At 38.4% G+C, this 20,490-nt stretch overlaps 1 protein-coding gene across 1 annotated transcript; it reads left to right on the top strand.

Moving 5' to 3' along the window:
- Positions 1-931: 931 nt before the first annotated feature.
- On the top strand, positions 932-6,947 carry LOC133783298 (DEK domain-containing chromatin-associated protein 4). The gene is made up of 12 exons (XM_062222878.1): positions 932-1,081; positions 1,881-2,718; positions 2,820-2,853; positions 3,079-3,158; positions 3,396-3,455; positions 3,642-3,752; positions 4,317-4,397; positions 4,497-4,574; positions 5,051-5,519; positions 5,763-5,875; positions 6,252-6,282; positions 6,476-6,947. The coding sequence occupies exons 2-12, from the start codon at positions 1,966-1,968 to the stop codon at positions 6,643-6,645; spliced, it is 1,980 nt and encodes a 659-aa protein (XP_062078862.1). The 5' UTR covers positions 932-1,081; positions 1,881-1,965; the 3' UTR covers positions 6,646-6,947.
- The last annotated feature ends 13,543 nt before the right edge of the window (positions 6,948-20,490 follow it).

Consider the following 20,490-nt stretch of genomic DNA (forward strand, 5'->3'; position numbering starts at 1 on the left):
CTTGAAACAAAACGTCATCCTCGTTCTTTCCCATCAGTCCATTCATTCAGTTATCGCCCAATACACATGCTAAAGCTGCCACGAATTCTCCCGTCTTCCAAACTCATTTTCCTGCACCATCAAAAATAAAAAGAAATGAGCCTAATGACAACAAGGAAAAACTACTCAAGCATATCATAAATAAAAACATAAATCATAAAATGTAAATGTATTTTGGTCATATTTGAAAATAGTTTGACTAAAATTAGGCTCAATGTATCAAATTGATATGATTTATTATTTAACAAAACAAACAAGTGGATTGAGTATTTGGACAAAATATAGAAATCAAACAGACATTTTTCCATAAATTCAGAAAAAAAAGCTTTATTGTTTACAATTTATTTTTACCACTTTAATAAACTAATGACCTCGAACAAGGTTTTAAAGAGCTATCCTAGACCCAGTACGGAAATAATAATTAAAAAAAAATTCAAATCTTAGATGATGATCTAAAAATATAATTAAATTTGTTTAGAAAAAAAAAACAATATAATTAAATATATTGGTTGTTAATTAGTTTATAAGTTAGTTGCTGAAAGAACACCTACAAAATGTGGGGTCACCAAAATATTAAACATTATTGTTACACAAATATATAAAAAAAATAGCATTAAAATAAATAAAAAATAATAATTTTAATATAACAAATAATATAAAATTGTTTTAGTGGGCCTGAGGCTTGGCCCAAAAACAATACGGATGTGATTCTTCTATTTAAAAGAATATCAAAAGACAACCGTCGATTTCTCACGCACCGTAAGTCAGCAGATCTCAACCGTTGATTCACCTCACGTCTCGAACTTCGTCCCACACGTTCCGACGTGGCGTTTAACTGTATTTAAAATCCGGATTTCAAGTCCGAGCTATATATACCCGCATCACTCTTTAAATCTCAAAAAATATATTAAAATTATTTATTTTTAATATTAAAAAGAAAAAAAAGCTAAAAGAAAAATGCCTGAGAGAGAAGAACACTGAGACTGAGACTCGAAGACTTTCTCTGTATGAAGCTCCAAAATTTTCCCGAGAAAATAACCAGGTTTTTTTTTTCTTTCTTTTTTTACGTTTCTAAGTCTTTTATTGTGAACACTGCGTTTTGTTTTCAATTTGATTTTTGGTGTTGTGGGTAACTCGGTTAGGTTGAATTTTGAGTTTGGGTTGAGGTACGGTGAGAATTTTGGTGCGAAGTTAGGGTTTTGGAATTGTTGTCGGAGAAATTTGTCAATTGTGGTTTTTGGTGAGTTTATTTTATTTCATTGTTGGTTGTTTAAGTAGGAAAATTTCTGAGCTTTGCATGGTGTTTGGGAAAATGTGGGAAACGAAGAGAAACTAGGAGTTTTGGTTTTTGATTTTTTTTTTTTAATTTTGGGTAAAGCTTAGGTTTTGGTGAGTATTTGGTTTGTAGAGTTAAGGATTAAGGTTTGAAATTCAAATTTAGTTTCAAGTATTGCACGCCCTAATTTAAAGTGATTGCCTTTCGGTCTTATTTTGTCTTGTTTTTCACTTTCTATTAAATTACTTTGTTGTTGATATGCGTCTTTGATCTTGTTCTGAATATGTTATTTGGTTCTAAGAGGGGTTCTTTTAATCCTCACACCTGAAAATAAAATTTCTTCAATTGTCATTCTTGTGCGGTTTCCCCCGCAAATACTCAATTTTTTCCCCTTGGTTTCAAGAGAAGGGGCTCTCTTAATATGATAAGTGAAAATTTACAATGTTTTTGAGAGATAAATTAAGCAGAAATTAGTTTCATTGTTATTGCTGTGTGACAATTTGTGTTTTAAGGTTTCTAGGGTTAGGCATTTCAGTTCTCTTATAATGCTTCCCACGTTTTGCAGCCTTTTGCAATCCTAACTAGATAAGCATTGTTAGCTGGGGAGTAAAGAGTTTACATTTCAGAACTTACTTTGAGATTGTTTGGTCATGGGAGAGGAAGATACGGTGGCTGAGGGAGCTGAGACTGTGGCAAATGGGACTAACCCGCTGGAAAAAACCAGTGACACTGTGACTGAGAAGAAAGTGGAGGAGGTAAATGATAAGACAAAGGAAAAAGATATAAAGGTGAATGATGAGCCAAAGGAAAAGGAAAAGGAATTAGAGGTAAATGATGAGCCAAAGGAAAAGGAAAAGGAATTGGAGGTAAATGATAAGCCAAAGGAAAAGGAAATGGAGGTAAATGATGAGTCAAAGGAAAAGGAAGTGGAAGTAAATGATGAGCCAACGGAAATGGAGGAAGATAAAAAAGATGTCAATAAAGATGAAGCTGAGAAAATGGATGAAGACCCCAAGGGAGATGAAAGCATAGATGAGAAAGAAAAAGAAGAAGCAGGGGAGCCTAAAGCTGAACTGACGAAAGAAGAAACTCCAGATAAAAAAGAAGAAAAGAAAAAAAAGGACAAAGTTAAAGAAGCTGCAGATGAGAAGATTGGTGTGTCCAAGGAAGAAGAGCAGGATAAGGATGAGAAACCTGAAGAACCTGAGGAGGAAAAAGAATCAAAGAAGCGTGTCAAAGGGAAGAGGTCAGAGAAAACTAAGAAGGAGAGGAAGGTGGTGGTGGAAAAGGAGAAAGAGCCAATAACTCCTGTAAGTGATCGCCCTGTACGAGAGCGCAAATCAGTTGAAAGGCTGGTGGCGACTGTTGATAAAGAATCTGTCAGGGAAATCCAAATTCCAAAGGTTTTGTTTATGTTTTTCCCCCCTTATTCGCTTTTGGTGCATGAACTTCATTGTTTGCTTTTGAAACATCATTTGATTTATTTAAACTTGTGCTATTTCAGGGCAAGGGTACACCACTGAAAGATATACCCAATGGTATGGTTCCTGCACTTAAATTAATAGTTAATTTTTGGGAATTATGTGAACAATGTTTTTTCCTCAAATTGGGAACCTAGCGGGTGGATCGTTTCTACTTGTTGTTGCTTCTTCCTGGCATGTGTTGCTACTTTTTTAGGATGTATATTCCTTCCAAGTCTGTGCACTAGGTTTATGATCTGAGTTTACTTATATATTAACCTTGGAATACCTTTACTGCTACAGTGGCTTTCAAATTTTCAAGGAGAAGAACAGATGACACTTTCAAATTACTTCATTCGATTCTTTATGGTAGAAGAGTAAAGGTATTGACTCCCTTATCTCTTGCTGTTCTCGTGTTACTTTTCCTTCCGACTCCCTTGGGTGGTGGAAAGATTGTCTTTGAGGGCGATAAGCTTACTGCCAAAGGTTACATATTAAATCATTTTTTCCAAAGTCTAAATGTTGAGAATCTCATGTGATACATTGTCACCCTGAATCATAATTTTCTCTTACCTTTCTTCGTCTTTCTCACTTCATTCACTCCTTCCTTTTTTTTGCAGGCATTTCAGATCAAGAGTAATATATCTCGGTTTTCAGGTTTTGTGTGGCATGAAAATGAGGTAAAGGATTTAAAAAACTAAAAGAAATTTGGGATGCGTTTAAGAGATCATTGCTTGACATGTAGTACATTGAAAAGTTATTTTTCCGATGCATTCATTACTTATTTGTTTAAACTGATTATTGTGAGGAAATGGGATCTTGATCTTGAAGACGCCAACACTCATGTGTTGCCATTGTTGTTGCAGGACAAGCAAAAGAACAAAGTGAAGGAAAAACTTGATAAATGCGTCAGAGAGAAATTGCTGGAATTCTGTGATTTGCTTGACATACCAATTACCAAAACTACAACTCGTAAGGTTTGTTTGTATACTGCTGCTTCTCCATTTAGCATTGATAGTCATTTCCTTTTACCAAGGATAACTGGTTGTTTGCTCGGAGCTTTTTTCATGGTGGTTCACAAATAATAATATTACATATGATACAATCAAATTAGAGATTATAACTATCATATGTTGTTAATGATTTAGTGATAGATGAGCAAAGAATATATAAGATAAGTCTAAGACTGAGAGAACCATGGAAGTAGGCAATTCAATTGATGCATCGTTTCTTCCAGGAAAAAGTAAATGTTGTAAAGTGTAGAGAAAACGTGCCACTTTACCCTAGCTCAAGTTTGGGTGGTTAAGAGTTTGTGTGGGTGGTAATGTTTGGGTCTCCATAGGTGTATTTTAATTAAAAGTAAATAAAAACAAAAGGTGATGAATCATGTTGTTTCATTCACAGAAGAAAAAGTCATTCTATGGTAGATTGGAATCCTCCAAATTAATTTTGACCTTAATTAAAGTACTATTATACAAGTGTTTTTTAGTGTTTTGGTGAAAGTGAAGATGCTAATAATGAGGTGCGTATGGCATTTACAGGAAGATATTGTTGCAAAGCTGATAGAATTTTTGTTGGCCCCTTGTGCTACTACAACTGTGTTACTTTCCGAAAAAGAGAAGGTTTGCCAGCGTAACTGCATTCAGTACCTCAAAAGCATGCAAAGTTTCAACCATCAGAATTTCTGTGTAAACTAAAGCATTTTATCTTCTGTTTCTCAGTCAGATAAAGGGAAAAAACGTAAGAGAGTAGCGAAAGGAAGATCGTCGAGGGGCTCATCTGCAAAACGCTCAGTTAAGGTGTTATTTTAATCTTACTCACAGCTTGATTCAAGCAATATTAAAACTTTGTGTTGGTGCACAACACTTTCTCCATCTGCATCAATATCACAACTTCTTATTCACATTACTGCAACTTTGTAAGAATGTTTATTCATTTAATGGAAGTTTGCTGGTATATGTTGCTTTCCCTTGTCCATATTCATACATGTATAACCCGATGTGAACGACCTCCGGGATCTGTTTTGATTTACGCTTGCCAACATAATTTGGCATTGTTAAGCTTATGCTAATATCATTTAGCATTTATAGTTTGAAATAGCTTTAACTCTGAAAAGACTAGCTTAATTCTACTGCTTGCAGGTGAAATATAATTTGCAAAAATGTGTGGGAATTATTTGAGATTTTACATGACTGTTTCCAATATATTATATTGTGTTCATACTTCCTCTTATCAGTCTGTACATGAAAATGTTTATCTGTTTGGCAATTATCAGAGAAAGAATGAGGACACTTCAAAAGCAGAAGCCAAAAGTCATGGATCTGATTCGGAAGATGAATCTGAAGATGAAGAAGAAGAAAACAAAGAAGAAGAAGATGAAGAAAATGAGGTGGAAAACGAAAATGGTGTTCCGGAAAAATCTGAAGATGAGGTTAGTGAGCATTCTAGAAGTGAAGAGAAAGAGGAATCAGAAGAGGAATCCGAAGAAGAGGTAAAAAAACGTAAAAGAAGTTCTAAAAAAACTCCTCAAAAGAAAGAATCTGCTGGAAAAGCTAAAAGCAAGAAAATAACTGCTTCACCTAAGTCCAGCCCCCCACCTAAGAAAACACCAAAGAAATCATCAAAGCAGTCTAAGGATGATGATGACAGTGATGCAAGTCCAAAGGTATTCTCAAGGAAGAAAACAAATGAAAAGGTTGCAAAAGCCCCGTCTACAGCAAAAAGGACCCCGAAGGAGAAACCAGGTAGAAGAGAATTGTTACATTTTTGCTACATTGTTATTGCTAGGCATAATACTCTTACTGCATGATCTTCTCTTTTTAAGTATTGTGAAGTTGTGAGCTTTTTTTCCTCTGTGAAGTTTACAAATCATGAGCTTAAATTCTTACGAGGAAGCTACTCACAAATTAAGGAGCTTGTATACATTGTTTGTTGTCAGTTACGTTGCATACAGCATGCTAAAAAGAAAATCTTTTGTTTATTCAAAGGGAAAAAGACTGCTAAGGGAAAGGACAAGAGCAAACAGGATAAATTGAAGCCAACTGATGATGAGCTGAGAGATGCAATATGCGAAATCCTTAAAGAAGTCGACTTTAATACGGTAAGCTGTCAGTGGAAGCCTAATTAATCATAGAATCAGTTTTCCATAACTGATGATATGCCTGCTGGCTGCTCTACTTTGAAATCTGTAGTTCCAAATACAGTGTATGAATGCTTAACTATGCTATTATAGTATTTTCTCTGATAGCCTTCTGTGTATAGATTCCTATTATATGGTGACATAACCTTCAAAATTATTGCATATTTGTTATATATATATAAGTATATATATATATTCATAAAGGTTTTCCATTGTGTACAGACATCAAAGTAGGTGAAATGTAACAAATTGTGCCAAGTATATCGCCTTTCTGTCTGATATTCGTCACTTTTTTTTTCCAACTGTAAGTTTGATTCTTTCTTTTTCATTTTTGCAGGCTACTTTCACCGACATTTTGAAGCTACTCGGTATTCTCTCTCGCTACTATGTTTTGTTCCTCTTTCTGGTGCTTGTGTGGGAAAAGATTTTAGCCTTTTCTTTGTCCTTAGCTTTATTAGAGCGACTCTTCAAGAGAGTTCATAGTTTGATTAAGAATCTTGTGTGTGTGAGTTGAAACGATTTTGGCATACTGATCCTAACTGAAATTTGGCCTAATTTCAGCTCGGCGATTTGAAGCGGATCTGACACCGATGAAGTCGTCTATAAAGCTGATGATACAGGAGGAGCTTACAAAACTAGCTGACGAGGCAGACGAAGAAGAAGAAGAAGATGGAGAAGGCAATGCAGAGAAGGATAAAACTCAGTCTGGTGGGCAAGAAGTAGAAGCCTGATATGAACAAGATTGGAATAGGAGTTGGTGGGGACTATGAAAGTAGTAGTATAACAATAATTTTATTTCCTCTTTTGTCCTTTTGACTTATTTGTGGATGACATGCATGTTAGTGTATCAAGTCCCTTTGAGTAGTCTTGTCTGTAATCTCTTTGTTTAGTATTTTTATTTGGTACAACAAGCAAACTAGTGAGAACTAAACTAAGCCTGTGAAAGTGTAGCTTTTCAATGTAACACATTTAACATATTTTGTAGGAATTTTTATTTATTTTTAATAGAACTACTGACACTTTGTGGAAGAAAGGGTGTGACAAGTCAACCAAAAGTCTTCTTTTTAAAACTAAGTGCACACAATCTCTTTAAAATTTTAATTATTTTTAAAGTATTTATAAATTTATATTAATATTAATATAATTATTAACTATCTGATTTTGTATTATATATTGTTATAATAATGATATTTTATAATATTTGAATTTATATTAATATAATTAATAAATATTTATTTTTAATTTATTTTAAAAGTATATTATGTTAAATATTTAGAATATTCAATTAAAATTAATAAAATATACAGTTAAAACTAAGAATTATTGTCATTTATACACTTCTTAAATACCATTGATAATAACTTCTTTTAATCTTTTATGTTTTGTATTTTAATTTGTGGACTAATTCATTTTACATTTTTTTAAGGAACTATACCATTGGCATCTGATTTGCTTGAATATTTGTTATAATAGTGTTTTACAAATTAGTATAATGATAAACCTTTTTTTTTCTTTGACAAAAGTATAAAGTTAACTTTTAAAGTTTGACTTAGTCAAAATTAATTTAAATGATTAAGAAATGTTTTGATATTACTTTAATTATCTGGGTCATTTGGCATGCAATTTATTATTATTATTAAAACAAGTATGGAGTGTAATTTTAGTAGGGAAATTTGACTTTTTATACTTAATATGGGGTTGTAATTCAAAAAAATGCTAAATGATTTTATCATTACAAAATAATAGCAATTCATTTTAGGATACCCAAAATACCCCTCTCACAACTATCTCCTCTTTTCCCTCCTCCTCTCTTCCTTCTTCTTGTTTCTTCCTCACTCTCTTTCACTTACCTCACCTCACACCACCACTAAGAGCACCACGGTAGAACCCCATCGAGCAAGGGACCGCCACTAAGAAAGCCATTTGTAGAGGGGATCAAGATCAAAGTAAGGGTTGAGAAATCTTGGAGAAAAATTTCACAGGCAAGCAATTTTTTCTTAAATACTTAGATTAGTGATGTTTCCTTTAAACTTTTTGGGCATTTCGAATAGATCTGAGCAATATTTGCACATTTTGGGTTTTTTCTGGTTTTTTGTCGATCTGCGTTTTCTGGGTTTGGGTTGTGCTCGATTCAGGCTCGATTGCACATCAATTTTGTAAGGTTGCATGTTCTGCTCGATGGTTACTCGATACCTACTCGATGGGTGCTCGATGGTAATGTGCATTATCACTATTTCATGCATGCTCGATGGTTGCTTGATGCAGGCTCGATGGCACATCAATTTTTAGGGTTGCATGTTCTGCTCGATGGTTACTCGATACCTACTCGATGGGGTACTCGATGGTAATGTGTATTATCAATATTTCATGCATGCTCGATGCAGGCTCGATGGAACATCAATTTTTACGGTTGAATGTTGTGCTCGATGGTTACTCGATACCTACTCGATGGGTACTTGATAGTAATGTGCATTCTCACTATTTCATGCATGCTCGATGCCTGCTCGATGCAAGCTCGATGGCACATCATTTTTTACGTTGCATGTTGTGCTCGATGGTTACTCGATACCTACTCGATGCAAGATCGATGGTAATGTGCATTCTCACTATTTCTTTCATGCTCGATGGAGGCTCGATGCCTACTCGATGCAGGCTCGATGGTCATGTTTTTCAGCATCGTTAAAATACCATTTCCTACCATCTGTTTTTCAGCTAATCGTATTTGTGTTTTTTTATTTCAGGTTCTATTGTTTTATTTAAAGCCAAAGCTAGGAGGGCCAAGGACAAACCGTTGGCCATCCGGCGGGGAAAAACCAGTTGCAATGCGTTAGTGCAGTAGATGTGGTGGCCGTGGCCACAACAAGTCCTCATGCAAATCTCGACTTTGAGTTTATTTTTTGTTGTATTTTATTTAAACTTGAAGTTGAAGGTTATTTTTTGTTTTGTTTTTTTATTGTCGTTAATGAATTTTGGTCGTTAATAAAAAGATGCTCGACTCAAAAAAATATCTTAATAACCTAAAGTTTAAGCAAATAAATATAACAACAAGAGAATGTTCAATGTCTAACATTCTGATACCATAAGTCAACTGTCCATTTGTTTCTGAACAACTCCATGTTGTCATCGCAGATCGTGTCAAGTGGTAGCCTACCCAAAAAGTGTCCGATGTGCTTGATGGCGTAAACACCACAATCTCTACTGTGAACGAAACATAAATTGCATTAGTAACAAAAATCAACATAGAATTTAATTTAAAAAACTTGAATAAAAACTAGAATTTTGATTACCTGGCTTTGGTTTGGGGTACTGAATCAACTGGCATGCGGTGCACGTTGAACTCTTTGCATCTTTTAGCTCCAGGTGGAATTGTCAACCGAGGGTCAGCCTTGAAAAGTTGTGACTGCAATAACAACGATGGGAACAAAGTAGACCATGACTTCATAAACAATTGCAGTTGTTTATCACTTATCACTGTCACATCCGAATCATAAACATTCAGAGTCCAAGTAGAAATGGAGGCTTCAACTGCAAACCAATGCGCTTGAAGGTAGTTCTGGCACCAATATACAGTGTCTACTCCCTTCCACGATGCCAGAAATTGATTGTCAATTCCCGTAATCATTGATATCACATCTGCATCCCACAAAAACCTTTTCTTATCCGCTTCCTTGGCATTCTGATATGCATCATAACGGGCCGGTACCACTTGTGAGAACATAATATTCATCACAACAGCATCTTGCTGATACGCCCCGGGATAGAACTGTCGACGCCTACGTAGCATATGCTTGGCCGCATCAATATGCTGCAAAAATGATAGGAAAACAATTAATCAGCCTATCGAACCACTATCGAAACCCTCATCGAAACCCTGTGAAACCCCTATCGAACCCCCTCGAACCCCTATCGAACCCCATGAACCCAAACCATTTGCCTATCGAACCCCTATCGAACCCCCATCGAACCACTATCGAAACCCCTATCGAACCCCATCGAAACCCCTATCGAACCCCTATCGAACCCCATGAACCCAAACCATTTGCCTATCGAACCCCATCGAACCCCATTTAATGCTACTACAACCTACATAGAACCCACATCGAACCCTATCGAACCAACATCGAACCCACTGTTTATACCAGATAACAGATATTAATAAAATTACTTCCCCATCATCGATCCAAAACTGTGGTGTCTTCATCGTCAGAAATCAACTCGGACCATACACACCAGTTTGGACATCCCTCTTCGTCTTGTTCGGAATATCTCCAAGCAATCACTTGCCGACCGTCATGTACTGTGTAGCAAGTGGCTTCTTTAGAGGGTCGAGGACTAATGACACGTCATCAATCGCATCCAAAAGAGCTTTCTTTCTGGTTTGGTCGGTGTAGTCTTCAAATTTCTTAGGTTTGCGGCTTTTCCTCTTGGCCAATTCGAACTCTACACCAGTAACATCCCCAGGTTCTATAATAGCAACATCTGGGGTCTTAGGATTTGCTGTGAGTACTATCAGGGGAGGAGTGCCTATGTCATGTATGACAAAATCATCTGGGAGGTCAAGTGAGTTGGAATCAGAATCATTTGGAAGATCTTGTACGAATGTCAAGATCTTATTGACAGCATCCATAATGACTGCCTGGTTCTTTAGGATGGTATCCTGACGACTCCCGACTCGCTCCAACCTCTCCAACACCTCCCATAAATCAGGTTGATCAGGACTGGGGTGTACCGATGGGGTTTGGGCCGAGGGTGTGGGGCTGATGGGGACTGGGGTATCCTCATCATCAAGGCCATCAACAAAAATATTGGCTGCCTTCGTAACCTCAACGGCTACCTCCGCCACCTTCTCAAAATTAGTGGGAGCTTCTACCTCTTCTTCTTGGCCCAACCCGGGATACAAGGGAGCATCACCCTCCGTCAGAGCGCTATAATAATCTATCTCCAAAGGCCGGGGCTTCAACATGGACAACACAATCAACTGCATCAAATACAAAGCATTAAGTTAGTTTGAAACCACCAAAGAATACTCTATTTTTACATAATATAGCAAAACTTACACTCGTCTTCTTGAACATCGGTGCAAGGTCGACCTTCGAAATAGGACGCTCCTTATTGCTAGACCAACTCAGCATTCTCGGAAACTGGTTTCCATGGTTAATACCATACTCTCGTGCAAACTGCTGGATGGCTTCGTATGCCCAATTGTAATGCCCCGGATTCCCTAATATGGTTTAATGGACGGATTAGTAGGCCGAGAGGGCCATAACTGTTTAATTATGCTATTTAAATGTATTTATGCATGTTTATGAGAATTATATTATAATATAATGTTAAATGCATGTATATGGGTCCACATTTGTTTACAAGGGTGTTTTGGTAATTTGGCCCGTTGAGGGCATAATTGTATACTTGATTTCATGTCAATGATATATTATGGGACCACATTATAATGTGGATTTGTGTGAGTATTTCGGGATGAGACGATCTTTATTCATGATTCATCGGTTTGGTCATAACAGGTTTGAGCTCGGGGCTCGGGGTGAGTCTCGGGGTGGTTTTAGTGATTATAGCGTTACCGGGGATTTTAGGGTAACGGGATATGAATTATTGGTGTTTGAGGATATTGAGATTAGCGGGAATTGGGAAGCGTTAATTATGATTAGCGGGTTAAGCGGAAAGTACCCATTTTACCCCTAGAATAGCTTGAGAAGCTTTAGATGACTCAAGGGCATTTTGGTCATTTTAGGGGTGGATATATATGACTTAAGTGGCTGTAGAAGGGGTAGAAAAACAGAACAAAACAGGGGCAACCTTCTTCCTTCCCGTACACTATCTTCCCTTCATTCTTCCTTTGGTGTTTTTGAGTTCAAAGTGGAGTTTCAAGCTAGGAAATTCAAGGGTTGAGTTGGTGGACTTGATTCAGCCATAGAAGGAGGTTCAAAGAAAGTTTTAAGGTGAGTTTTGATCATTAAACTCAAGTTATGCTCTGTTTTCTCTTTTGGTTTTTAGTTCTTGAATTTGATGTGGGAAGTGAGAATCAAAGGGAGTTTTTGTGTTGTTTTGGTTGGGATTTGATGAGGGTGAGCTTAGGGTGTTATTTGGGGGTTTAATTATAGGTTTGGAGGAGGTTTAGAGATGGTTTGAGGGGCTGGTTTGAGAGGAAAGAACATAGGGGAAAAACTGGGTTTGTTTGAGGTCGGTTGCTGGTTTGGGCTGGGCGTCGCGGCGCAGCAGGGGAGCACCGCGGCGCTGAAGGGAGGGCGCACCGCGGCGCTGCAAAGGAGGGCCGCGGCCCTTAAGGCCAATTTTGCCAAAATGTGGTTTTTAGCTTGGGGATTCAAACCTTAGGCCTCGGGGTTGGACCTAATACCCGGTGGGGTAGTATTTGATGTCTCGAGGGCTGGGATTTGGTTTGGAAACCCTCAGTTAGCATTTTATTAATGAATCCTATAATTTGGTTATGACCAGGTGACCGTCAAGGAATTTAAAGGTTGATCGTTCTCAGGGGTCGTTCATATAATAACTTTTACTTGAACCAGAGGTAAGAAAACAGTGTATGGATACAGTTGCACCCTGTATATGTATATGACATGCATGGTTTGTTATTAAAACATGTTGGTTGATATATGTGGACTTGGAATGCATATTAAATGCTAGTGAACGCTGATTATCTGTTTATGGCACTGACTAGTCAGGGACCGGCTCTAAAGTCGATGATCACGTATTGAATAGCTCCATGGCATTAATGCGGGACCGACCCTAAGGTCGAAGAACTTATAAGCGCTTGCCTGGTCTAAGACCAGATGTTTATAGCTAGGGTGTATGACCCCGATGACTGTTTGTCACGTGGCTAGGGGACGCTGTCCATAGTTACGACTCTAGAGTTGAGAGGAAGGTTATGTTGGTGATTAATCACCATGCACCTGTCCTGATCAAACTTATGAAAGAACCACTTATCAGTTAAGCCCTGGTGACCTTATAGTCACATGGCTAGAGGGAACTGTGCTCATTATTGTGACTTTTGGCTATTGTCACCTATGTGTTATGGACTGATAGTCCTGAATTGTTATTATAATTATTGTTATGCTTTATTATGTTTTCTTGCTGGGCCTTGGCTCATGGGTGCTATGTGGTGCAGGTAAAGGGAAAGAGAAGTTTCACCAACCCTGAGTGGAGAGCTTGGGCGATTTTGTGTACATATTGGGCCGCCTGACCACCACGGTCAGGGAGTTCTCAGAGGGACTAGGGGTTTATCCTATTTTTGCCGCTTAGGCCGGCGGGGTTTGTAAATTTGAAATAGTAGCAACCCTTTTGTATTAAGAACAACCTGTAAATATTTTGAAAGGCTCATGAGCAGTTTATTTACTTAATGAAATGTATTCTTTCTTTTATTGGTTTTTCACCTTCACCTGATAATAAACCTTAGATCACGTTTTTAACCAAAGGACTCGGGTAGCGGGTCAAATTTCCGGTTCACTGTTCACCGTAACTGTTCTGGGGTAGCCAGGGCGTTACAACTTTTCCCAGGAAGTGTGCGAGTGAGGACAAAGCATGCTGGAAAGACTTGTCTTGGTTTATAGGGCCAGTCGTCATTCCAGAAAGCGGCCATAGTGATGTGGGGCATCACATAATGGTATCAGAGCCTTGACCCAGCCGGAAGTGTGGCCGACGGGGACGTCGGGCCCGTAAGGGGGGGTGATTGTGACAGTCAGAATCTCGTGATCCGTAAGGGGAAAGACCGGGTAAGCTGTGCAATCCCACACCGCCTGGGGAAGGTCAAGTGTAATGATTCTAAGACTGTGTAGGTATGGGACTACACAGTTGAAGAGGGCTTAAATGGATTAATGGGTACTACCTATATCAGGAAGGTGCATCTTCTTTTCGGTAGCCCATCACTTGAGAACTCCATGGTTAAGCGTGCTTGGCCTGGAGTAATCTAGGGATGGGTGACCTCCTGGGAAGTTTTCCCAGGAAGTGTGCGAGTGAGGACAAAGCATGCTGGAAAGACTTGTCTTGGTTTGTAGGGCCAGTCGTCATTCCAGAAAGCAGCCATAGTGACGTGGGGCGTCACACCAATACTGCAATGCAGGGACATAACCATACAAATTGTATTTTGCTTCTTTCTTTTTCCCCTTAACTTCCTTCTTCTTCTCATAGTTCTTCTTTTGATTATGCATGTCTTTTTTACATGAATTCATAAGCTTGTTAAAAGACACCTTCCCCCATGGGTAAGTAAAGAAGTACTCAGTGTCCTCCACCATCTTTAGCGAATCTATCCAGACATTTAACTTGCCTTCTCGTGCAAGTAAAACCCCCTCAACAAAGAAACATAGGCCCAACTTGTAGGCATCTTCAACTACAGTGCAGTTTTTTAAAGCAGCCTCCAAATGCATTATCTTCACTGTTTCTTCATCATTAAAGTACTCCTTGATTAGGTGGTCACTAGTCAAGTGTTTCTTCAAATCAGTCTCAGATGGCTCTGAACTGAAGTTCAACCCCGTAACCAAAGCAAACTCGCCTCTACCAAATCTACAGGGTCTAGATCCCAAATGTAAATGCAACTCGTCCTCTTTGATGCACTGGATCTTGCGCAACATTAATTGATGTATGAGAGATGCAGAGAAGTCTAACTTCTCAGCAATGAAAAATTGTTTGAAAGGGGATTCCTTCATCCTTTCTATCAACTCGAGCTCCTCAAACTTGTCCTTGATTGTTTTAAAGTAACCATTGCCCCTATATGTGACTCGTCCACGAAAGTGATCTGTCAAGGGTAAAAGAAACTTCGACAGTTGCAAAAAATAAAGATAAAAATAATACAGTTAAACAAAGTCGCGTGAAAAATCCATCAATAAACATACATGCAACCATCGAACCCCTATCGAACACCCATCGAACCCCTATCGAGTACCCATCGAATCCCTATCGAACAACCCTAGAGCATGCATCGAACCACCATCGAACCCAACATAAATCCCAATCCATCGAGCATGCATCGAACCCCCATTAAGCATGCATCTAATTTCTTAGGTTTAAACCTGGAACCCATAATGGGCCTACCCCATCGAACCAACATCAAACCCCTAAGGCCTACTCTATCGAACCAACATCGACAACCATCAAACCCAACAAATACCCAACCCATCAAGCATGCATCGAACCCCCATCGAGCATGCATCAAACCCCCATCGAACATACTTGAAACCCATAAACCTGGAACCCCAAATGACCTAACCTATCGAACCCAATCGAGCATGCATCGAACCTAAACTTGAAACCCTTCACGACTTAACCTATCGAACCCCTATCGAGCATGCATCGAACCACCATCGAAGCCCCGTCGAACCACCATCGAGCAACCTTACCAGACCCACAAAAATCCCAGACTTCACTCTCAACATACCCACACTAATCCATACCCAAAACAAACCATATTCAAACCCAAAACCAGACATAAACACACAAACAATCCTAAAATATAACACTACAAACACAAATTCAATGTAATAAAAAATAAGAGCTTACCTTTGTTTTGGGTATGGAGAAACTCGAACCTAGAGGCCGTGGGTTTTGGATGAGCTTGTGAAGGGGAACAACAAACACGGACGGATGGCGAGAGGCGAGAGGGAGAATCTTTCAGGCGAGAGGCGAGACAACGATTGGGACAGAGGGCTTCGACGGTGGCAGCAGTGCGGCTTCGATGGGGGCTGCGATGGGGTTTCGATGGGTTTGGATTCTGGTTAGTTGGTTGGTCGAGGGGAGATGAAGGGAATGAACCGAGAGTTTGAGAGAGAGAAGGAGAATCAAAAGGGGGATTGGGGGGAATTGTGACAGGGGCATTTTGGGTACTAGCAATACTTTTGGCATTATTTTGTAATGATAAAAATGATTAGCATTATTTTGAATTACACCACCCCATTAAGCATAAAAGGCCAAATTTCCCTTTTAGTATGGGAATGACAAATTTATAATTATAATTTTTTAATTATAAGTTTCGATTTGTTTAAGTGGTTCCTATGAAATTCACTTTATTTTTCAAGGATCATAGGTTTGTGTAACAAATATTTTTTATATAAAATAGGGGGAGATTGTGGCAGTACTAGTATACCCCTATTATTAGTGCAATATCTTTGACCATTTATCTGGATTGTATTATTATTAAGAATAAAAAAATCATTAATATCAGTGATATATCGAGGGAAAAAATGGTGTTTATTTTCAAGTAAAAAAATATGTATGTCTAAATTTCTTTGATGTAATGGCCTAAATTACATGAAATATGGTTTTTTTTTGTTGCTCTAAGTTTGATAAATATAGGGTTTTTAACTTTGTGCATTTTTTTATGGTTTTTTTTATATATACTTTTATGGATTTTTTCCCCATATTTTGGTAAAATTATTTTTGTTTACTATATTTTTTTTTTTCGAACAAGTTTTTTTTAAAAAAAAAAATTATGTGGTAATAGCCTTGGTTACCACCATCATTTATATATATATATATCTTCTATATAAAAAGTATGTAGATAACAAAAAATTTTGGTTTTAATGATTTTTTTTGTTAACTTTAACAGAATATTACAAATATTTAACAGACCACAACCCGAACTTCTACCGGCCACACACCCTTTGCGCTCACCTATGGCTGCGAGGCTATGCTGCCCGTTGAAGTAGATATCTTGTCGCACAAAAGAATGAACTACAATCAGGAGCGAAACGAGGCACTACTTGTCGAGTCCCAAGATCTTGTTGAAGAAAGGCGTGAGCAAGCTAACTTATGGGTGGCGACCTACCAACAAAGGGTGGCGAAATACTTCAATGCTTAGGTCAAGGATAGAAAGTTCTCCATTGGCGACCTCGTCCTGCGCCGTGTGTTCCTCAACACGCGAGACCCTTCTGCCAAGGTCCTAGGTACGAACTGGGAGGGGCCCTACTTTGTAAAGGGAGTCATGCTACCAGGAACGTACAAGCTAACGAGGCTCAATGGCGAGGTGGTCCTGAGGCATTAGAATGAAGAGCACCTTAAGAAATACCAATAATAGGGTCAGTGCCCAAATTTTATAATCAGAGACCAGCCTTTAGGCGTTCGCTCTTAATATTATTATTTTGAGTTTTTGGCGTCATATTTTGGTGATCTCTATGTAATGGCCCATAGGCCTCAATTATTAGGAATCAAAATAGACATCCTCAAGACAATATTGATTTCTCCAAGTCCCCTATAAGGTTTAATATCGAATGGAAAAACCCGTTGAGTCAGGCCAACTGATCAAGAGAAAATGACATTTACAAAAGACCTAAGGGGTCGAGATTCGATCTCAGGTCCGATTGTGGAAACATGAGAGTCATTGCAGGCAATCAAGTTAACATTAGAAACTTTCCCTCCATGCTAGCCACTACAAGCGACCGAGCAAAATAAGCAGTTCGCTCGAGATTCACGAGAGCCGTCACTGGCGCGGGAGGGACCCCTCGCAGGTCCCCTCGTCAATCAGAGGGTTGGTCGCATCACAAGTGACTAGGCGCCCTCGTTTTCCTAGTCACTTGGGGGGCATAAGGGATATCATGCGCAGTGAACATCCAAAGTTCATGTAAAGTGCTTATGGAACAAAGCAGAGTGCATGTAAAGTTCGTGCAAGGCGCATACAGAATGAAGCATGCAAATAAACAACAGCAAAAAAAAGAAAAATTCATAAGCTTTTGCAGAGCAATATCAAGCATGGATGCGAAAAGTAAGCAGAAGTCACCATCAACATACATAAAAATGCGGCCTAGGTAAGACCAACGTTCATATAGACATGAGCAAAAATCAATGTGATGAACAACAAAATTTATAAAAAATAGCGATGAGAAGACTATGCAAGATCAGTGGAGCGGTCTCTGTCGCCGGGACACCCTCGCCAACGATGCTCTCTCCAACGCCACCCTCACTAGGGGCCACCTCGTCGATAGGGTCCTCGCTAGGAGCGACCCCCTCTGCACCACCTCGCTCTGAAGCATCCTCACCAGCGACCTCGACAACAACATTTCTCGAACCCTCAGCGATGCCATCATCAACCTCGCCCTCGTCTGTATCCTCGGCTAGGCGAGCCTTGCAGTATGTCAAGATATTCGTGGCAGTTGGCTTGCCCATGAAGCTGAAGTCGAGATTGCAGTTGAATCGCTAGAGAGAAAACAACATGTTGTTAGTCTTCTTGCTACCTGATAAGGGCATTTTGGGTTATATATTTCTTGTCTTTTCTCACTTAGATAATGTTGATTTCTAGCATATTTTTGTGTTTCTAGCTTTGTTTTACAAGTCTTTGATTTTTAGGCCATAAAATATTTTATGAAAGTTTATTGATGAATTTTGTGTACTTTGTGGCTAGATTTTGGTGAGAGACGATATGAATCGAGAAAATGAAGTTTAGGACGAGTTTGAAGTGTTTTAGAAGTCCCTAAACCCGAGGTTCGAGGATAAAAATTGAAGATTTTGAAGAAAATCGATGCATGCTAAAAATGGCCATTGGCTGCGACCAACGCAAAGGCCGGCTGCAGCCTCCGAGGTAGGACCCAGCGGGTGAGACCACCAAGAACTACTGGCCGCAACTGGTTTGCCATATCTGGGCAAAATAGCTTCCATCGGCCACGATAGCCATCAATACTGGCCACTGCGGTCGGCGATAGAATTTTTTCTTAATTTTAAAATTTTAAGTGTATTTTTCAAAGGGATATAAAAATGATTAGGGTTAACTTTTAAAATAACTTTAGATTGCGAATTTTAGAGACTAAAGCGGCAGAGGAGAAGAAAAGACATCATCATCTACATTCTTCAATCTAGTTTTTCTTTCTTCTCTAAAACTTCTTTGTTTTCATTGAAAATTTATGTTAGTGATCATGAATTTGATTATGGAGTAGTTTTCTTTTAGGTTAAGGGTTATTTAAAAACCCTAGACAAGAGATCTTGAATGCATTGATGAATTTTGTTCCTTCTATTCCCTTATATTAAATTGCTTCCATTTTTCTATTTGAATGCTATGAATCTTGTAAAATCTTGCTTAGATGGCCACTAATTAGGGTTTTGGATTGTCTTATTCTCATCTTAGGATTGCTATTCACCTAATAGTATAGGATTCTAAGAAGAGTGATAAATTGCAATGAAGTATTGTGACGGGTATTTTAATTGTGATGAAGAATAGAAACTAGGTTAAATTAATTGCATGCTTGATGAATTTGTTGCTTAGATTAACTTGTTTCCATTGAATGTAATGCTTTTCCTGGGTTAAATAGATCACATGCTTAATGAGTTTATTGTTTGGTAAAAATGATTAATTATGAGCGCTTAGTTTTAATTAATTATAATAGGGAAACTTGGATAATTGATTACTTAAGTGTTATCTGTAGGGTTAATAGTTTAATTGGGAGTAGGGAATATTATTTGTCATTGTTGATAGATTGATTGTCGAATGTGGAGAATAATTCTTAACTGCTTCTTTAAATTGTATTATTGTAACGCCCTACTACTTTAGAGCCATTACCAAGTGATTTATAAATGTGCCATTAACTCGCTAATCGATGTTTTAGGTTAAAAAGTGTGATTAAATAAAAATAAAGACCCAGTTAATGAACATTAAGTAAAAAGAGCTGGCCATTCAATAAAATTCGTAAAAATGTTACATTGGGATCCCAAAATATTATTTTGAAAGACATTTACAATCCAAAGATATGATATAGTCGACCTAAGTGACAAAATCGAATGTTTTCCTCGTGTTCCTGGCGGCCAGGTAGGCCAAACATGTACACACCACTCTATGCCCTCCAACTCATGGTTGTTAAACCTCTTTCTTGCTCTTACCTGCACCATAAAGCACCCGTGAGCCGAGGCCCAACAAAAGAACTTCAAGCACAACATACAATAATATACTTCACCAAATATGTACTCAATCAAAACAACTAACAGTTACTAGTTCCTATCGGAATACATAACAACACAACAATATAACATCACAATAACACAATGGCATAACAACCTAATAGTACAGTAGCACAGCAGTACAATAACACAACAGTACAGTAATACATTAACAACACAATATAATAGTTGCACAATAACACAACAGCACAGTAGTGTAGCTGCGGCCTTCGCCGATCGAGGTGCACTATGAGGCACTAAGTCCGCGGCCTAGCCGAACAGGTGTGTACAACAAACTTGAGGGTCTCTCCCTAGTGGCTTGCATTCAACATGCTTAACGCCGATCTTGGCCCCTTGTCGCTCCTGAATCTTGCCGCTTCTGGCTCTTGCGCTTCCAGCTCTTGCCAATCCCGACTCTTGTCGATCATTCATAGTCACATGTATGACATAACAACTATAAAAAATACATACAATGCTATACATCACATAGCTCTATGGGCACAAATAGATCTCTTACCTAGTGTCCCAAGATGACAGCCCAAAGTGATCCCGAGCACGACTCCTAATCCTGAGCCTGAGCGGTAAGACCTAGTCACAACGTATTAATAAATATCCATCATGATATAAATCAATTAAAAACCTTTGAAATAACATACTAGCCTTCAAAACCTCGAATTCTACTAAACCGGGTAGTAGAA

This window comes from Humulus lupulus, chromosome 6 (genome assembly GCF_963169125.1).
Source record: "Humulus lupulus chromosome 6, drHumLupu1.1, whole genome shotgun sequence".
NCBI lineage: Eukaryota > Viridiplantae > Streptophyta > Magnoliopsida > Rosales > Cannabaceae > Humulus > Humulus lupulus.

Coding starts and splice junctions, on each gene's coding strand:
- LOC133783298 (XM_062222878.1), top strand. CDS start 1,966: ATGGGAGAGGAAGATACGGTGGCTGAGGGAGCTGAGACTGTGGCAAAT. Junction 4,398..4,496: donor TACTTTCCGAAAAAGAGAAG/GTTTGCCAGCGT, acceptor TCTGTTTCTCAG/TCAGATAAAGGGAAAAAACG. Junction 5,520..5,762: donor GACCCCGAAGGAGAAACCAG/GTAGAAGAGAAT, acceptor GTTTATTCAAAG/GGAAAAAGACTGCTAAGGGA.